Below are 5,645 nucleotides of genomic sequence, written 5' to 3'. Positions count from 1 at the left end.
TCACACCTCACTCTTAGCCCTCTGGCCTCCTATCATTCTCCTCAAGGCCGACTTCACCTCCTGGTTCCTCAGAGTGTAGATGAGGGGATTGAGGAAAGGAGTGATGGCTGTGGGGAAGAGAGCAGCTGCCCCATCCAGGACGCTGTGGCTGTCAGGTCTCAGGTAGATGAAGGCACAGGGCACATAGTACACGGTAACCATGGTTACATGGGCTCCACATGTGGAGAAGGCCCTTCGCCGCCCATCAGCTGTGCGGATTCTCAGAATGGCCCGAATGATATAGATGTAGGAGAGGAGGATCAGGGAGAAACAACTGGCAACCACCACTCCAATGTCTACAAAGGTCACCAACTCATTGACTGTGGTATCTGCACAGGCTAGCTTCAGAACTGCAGGGATGTCACAGAAGAAGTAATCTACCTGGTTGGGACCACAGTAGGGCAAGTGGAAAGTTAGAATGGCCTGGATTGCTCCATGGATTAAACCAGCCACCCAAGCTCCAGCCACCAGCAAGGTACTCAGCTTAGCAGACATGAGTACTGGGTAACGCAGAGGTTGACATATTGCCAGGTACCTGTCATAGGCCATTGTGGTGTAGAGATAACAGACAGTACTGCCCAAAAAGTGATAGAAATAAAGCTGAGCCACACAGCCCCCAAATGGGATGGGCTTCACACCTGGAGTGAAGTTCATCATGAGGCGGGGGACGATAATGGTGGAGATGCCCATGTCGATGATGGAGAGAGTCCCAAGGAAGATGTACATGGGGCGTGCATGGAGCTGTGTGTCTGCACAGACAGTGATCAGGATGAGCAGGTTCCCCAGCTGAGTCAGGATGTAGATTAGCAAAAAGAACACAAAGAGGAAGGTCCTTAGCCTGGGAGGGTGGGGAACTCCTGTCAGGATGAACTCATTCAAGTGTGTGTAGTTGAGTCTTTCCATCTTAGGGAGATATGTTACCTAGGGAATGGACAAGCAGGGGTTAGCATAGATGACATGAAAGTGAAGGGGACTGAGGAAGGAGACTATGGGAGCCTGGGGCGGTGGTGGGGAAGTTCTGTGGAGATGTGATCCACATGGAGGGCCTGTGTTCTCTGCTAGGAGTGTTGTAACCAGAAGCTCCTGGGCACAAAGCTGTCCTCACTCACTCTTCTGCAGCTACTTTGATACTATGGCGGTAGTCAAAAGGAGTTGCTATGTCCTGCAAAATCTACACTGTTGACTTTCCTGACGTTTAGAAGAAGTTTGTAATCAAGGCTTTGTACGCTGGAAACTTTCAATAACTTGTAAAACTATCAGTATTGTTCCAGCACATGCGGCTTCTCCTTTGAATGTTGGGATGTGGCTTCTAACCGTGCCTCATGGTTTCCTGTCCAGCAGTTTTCTGTTTTACCCATCTTCCCTTTCCACAAATAACAACCCTAAGTAACTTAGTAGAGTATGTGATATGGAGGCTGATCTCTAGCCGCTGGGCTGACTCTCAGCTCTCAAAGAGTCCAAGTTGGTGTTACTATCCTGTCTTAAACCTAGATGTGCAGTTCAGTGAGATGACTTATTGGATTAAAGCACTACCTGCACAATCCTGGGGACCTGAGTACTATTCCCAGAAGCCACATTCAGAAGCCTGGTGCAGTACTGTGCATTTGTGTTTGCAGCACTTCTCAGGAGAATTGCCTAAAAGCTTCAGGGTCAGGACATAGCACAGCACCTCAACAGGGTGGAAGGGCAAGAACTGACTCCTGAAAGCTATCCTCTGACTTCCTCATGAGCGTACACTGTGGTACACACACACACACACACACACACACACACACACACACACACACACACACACACACCCATTCATAATGAAAAAAAAATACAAAATATTTTTTTTCTTCAAGACAGGGTCCCACTTTGTAGCACTGGCTGTCCTGGAATGTACTGTGTCTACAAGGCTGGCCTTGAACTCACAGAGATCCACCTGCTTCTGTTTCCCAAGTTTTGGGACTAAAGGCATGTGCCATTATGCTCGGCAAAAATAAAAATTAAATCTTAAAGACGGGAGAAAGAACTCTTGTTCTGTATAGTGAACTGAGGAGCCAAGTCTAGATGGCCCAACCAACCCTACTTCCTCATTATTAGAAGGCTGGGTGTGGGATGTAGAAGAGAAACTGCATTCTTTGAATAGGTAAAATAATATGATACACCAAGACATCACGTATTGCCAATACTGGCGCTCACTTCCCAGACAAAGTGCATGGCAGGGGCCCAGAGACCAGTCTCTGCATGAGCTGTCGCCATACCTTGCTCGACCACAAGGTGATGCACCAGCAAGTCTCCAAGCCTAGGATGGGAGGGGTGGGTCCCAGAGTCCGTGGGACCGAGTACTTCTTGGAAAGGTCTGGGTCTTGCCGTGTTACCACTCACACATGTGGATTGTGAGGTGTGCGTGCAGTGTGGTTTTGAATTCTGATCTGATAGAAAATACTAAGAAAGGTCATGTAGCAAAAGCACATTGGAAAAGAATGAGACTCATTCCTGTCCCATGAGCTAAAATGTAGATCTATGGTTTTGGTGATTAAAGTAGGCTGGGGATGCAGCTCAGTGGTAGGGAGCAGGCTTGGCAGGTTCAAGGCCCTAGAGTTTCTCCCATGGAAAAACAAAAAACAAAACAAACCCAAAATATATACAGATTCTCTCTCTCTCTCTCTCTCTCTCTCTCTCTCTCTCTCTCTCTCTCTCTCTCTCTCTCTCTCTTTCTCTCTCTGACACACACACACACACACACACACACATTAGTAGTGTCAAGGGCATAAGATGCTTTCTACAGAGGTAAAAGACACACAAGCATTTTGGCAGGTGTTTTTTTTGTCTATTTCCTGACTCAAACTGCGTTGCTAACTCTAGTTAGTCATTTATCTCTCAAAGGAAGAATACTTTTTTTTTGAGACAGGGTTTCTCTGTGTAGCCCTGACTGCCTAGAATTCTTTCTGTAGACCAGGCTACACTCAAACACACAGACATCCACCTGCCTCTGCTTCCCAAGTTCTAGGATCAAAGGCATGTGATGCCACGCCTGGCTTAAATGAAGAAAACTTTTAAAAAGTCCATTTTCTGAAAATCAACTCAAAGCACTTCTTTTTTCTTTATATTTACAAGACTAGTATAATCTTTTTGTCATTTTCTGAATTTTATAAGGCCTTTAAACTGAAAATAATCTAAAGATGAACTACAGTAAAGTGAATACATAAATATATAAACAGAAAATGTGTAATGAAATCTGATACATGAGACTAGGAGTTTCCATAAGAATATATGAAGCCCTGGGGGCTGGAGAGGTAGCTCAATGGTTAAGAGCACTTGTTCTTTTGGAGGTCTCCATTTCGATTCCCAGCACCCATATGGCAACTCACAACAGTTCTTAAGTCTAGTTCCCAGGGATTCAAAGCCTTCTGACTTCCTTGGACACCAGACATTCATTCATGTGGTACACAGACATATTTTCAAAGAAAACATGCATACATAAAATAAGTCTAAAACAAAAATATGAAACCCTTAGTAATGAGTTTGGATGGTCCCTTTAAAATATTCACTAACACAACCACACTCCAACTTGCTTAATCTAACCTTTGAACTCTGGGTAGAGAACTCTTCTTAGAGCTGGGGGAAGTGACTAGAGGACCACACAGGATCACAGGTAGAAACCATACTGACACCAAGACACTCTCACCTTCGCTAGCTCACACTAAAGGCAGTCAGTGAACTGTTGCTTTGGAGAAAGATGTAGCAGTGAACACCTGGAGAGGTAGTGTCACATGATTTAACAGAATAGAAGAAAACACTGTTGGAGAGCAGAAATAAAATTATGCCCAATAATTGCAGAACAAACTGAGAGGTGACAGAGTGGAGACATGCCTTATGGCTCTGTCCCAACCTTCGCCTGTATCTGGAACTTAGGTATCTGGGAACATTGTCCTGTCTCTTTAGCACCCCTCTGCATTAGCCATCAAGCCTCCAGATGACTCTGGAAGATGGGACTCATACCGTGCTGAGGTGGAAGGGTGAGGGACTCATCAGGAGGTGCCAGTATCCACTGAAGAAGGTCCTTTTGCAGTCTGAGAGATGGGATACACTCTTGCTGGGGAGAGTTCTACATCCCACAGGGTCTGCACTAGCTAGTGTAAGGAGCTGATGGGAGAAGACTTGGTTCTGGCTGGATCAAAATAATGGATTGCCTGACTGAAACTCTAATTATTTATTTTTTGTGGATCTTCTCCTCCTATTTCCTTGTGGACTGGGGAAGATTGAGGCTGTTACTGAAGGTGGTCCCAGCTGTGGTCTGTTTTTGCTTTGTTTTCCCCCAGAGGCACTCATGTGTGTGAGATCTTTAGTGTGGGGACTGTTGTAACAGCACCCCAGTGAGAAGGCAGCTTCATGTCTGTAATCTGTCTCCTGGGAGACTTCCTTCCTTTCTAGCTTTCTCCAGTGTGGTAATACCAGGTGGAACAAGGTCTGTGGGCTTTATCAGGACTTGATGACACCATTTCTGTTGTTCCTTTTTGCTCTCAAAACAGATTTGGTAGAAGAAGATGGACAGGAAGGATAAGGCAAAGGGTGAGGAGGATGAGGAGGAAGAGGATGAGAATGATGATGAGAAGAACAAAGAGGAGGAGACAGAAGCATAGTTATTGAATGTAAAGAATAACTTTAAAAAATTTTATGCGAATTTTCGAGACAGGGTTTCTCTGTGTAGCCCTGGTTGTCCTGGAACTAACTGTGTAGACCAGGCTGATCTCAAACTCAGAGATCCACCTACCTTCACCTCCCTAGCGTTGGACTAAATGTTGTGTGCCACTATGTCTGGCTTCAAGAGATTTTTTGCTTTTAATTTTTTTTATTGTCACACACTCATATATTAAAAAAATTAAACTTTCTTTGATTCACTACCATGCTAAGGTAGATCCTCATAGACTAAGAGAAACATAAACCTGACTTTGTGTAACCAGAATATTCTTTCTTTGTAACTTTTCTATGGTAGACACCATGACCACCACGTTGGGAAAATGGCGACAGGCATGCAGTCATTGCACTGGAGCCTCAGCTGAGAGCTCACATCTTGAGATGCAGCCATGAGGCAGAGAGAGAAAACTGGGAATGGCCTGAGTCTTCTGAAACCTCGAGATTCACCCCCAGTGACAAACCTCCTCCAACAAGGCCACATTTTCTAAACCTCCCCAAACAGTTCCACTAACAGGGGACCAAGTATTCAAACATATGAGCCTATGGAGGCCATTCCCATTCAAACCAGCATGCCTGACTTTGTGTCACCAGGTTATTCAAGGCATTTCATTTTTGTTGATTTATTAATTATTTTTATAGTTTTAATTAAAATATAATTACATCACTTGCTTTCCCTTTTCCACCGTCAACCCTCTCCATGTTCCCTCCCAACCCCACTTTCAAATCAATAGCCTCTTTTTCTCTGATTATTACTGCTACATACATATCACACACACACACACACACACACACACACACACACACACACACACACACACACATACACATATGGACAAATGTATAAATACAACGTGCTGAGTCCATTTCTGTTGTTTGTATGCAAATAGTTTGAGGGCTGACCACTTGGTAGTGGATAACCTATC

The 5,645-nt window shown here is 44.7% G+C and overlaps 1 protein-coding gene across 1 annotated transcript; it reads right to left on the bottom strand.

Moving 5' to 3' along the window:
- On the bottom strand, positions 1-942 carry LOC128107447 (olfactory receptor 10G3-like). Its single transcript, XM_052733281.1, has one exon. The coding sequence runs from the start codon at positions 940-942 to the stop codon at positions 1-3; it is 942 nt and encodes a 313-aa protein (XP_052589241.1).
- Positions 943-5,645: the final 4,703 nt, after the last annotated feature.

The sequence above is a fragment of the Peromyscus californicus genome, unplaced genomic scaffold (genome assembly GCF_007827085.1).
Source record: "Peromyscus californicus insignis strain IS unplaced genomic scaffold, ASM782708v3 Scaffold_12__1_contigs__length_115047231, whole genome shotgun sequence".
Lineage (NCBI taxonomy): Eukaryota > Metazoa > Chordata > Mammalia > Rodentia > Cricetidae > Peromyscus > Peromyscus californicus.
The sequence above is the reverse complement of the archived record's forward strand: the minus strand, read 5'-3'. Positions and strand labels throughout refer to the sequence as shown.

Coding starts and splice junctions, on each gene's coding strand:
- LOC128107447 (XM_052733281.1), bottom strand. CDS start 942: ATGGAAAGACTCAACTACACACACTTGAATGAGTTCATCCTGACAGGA.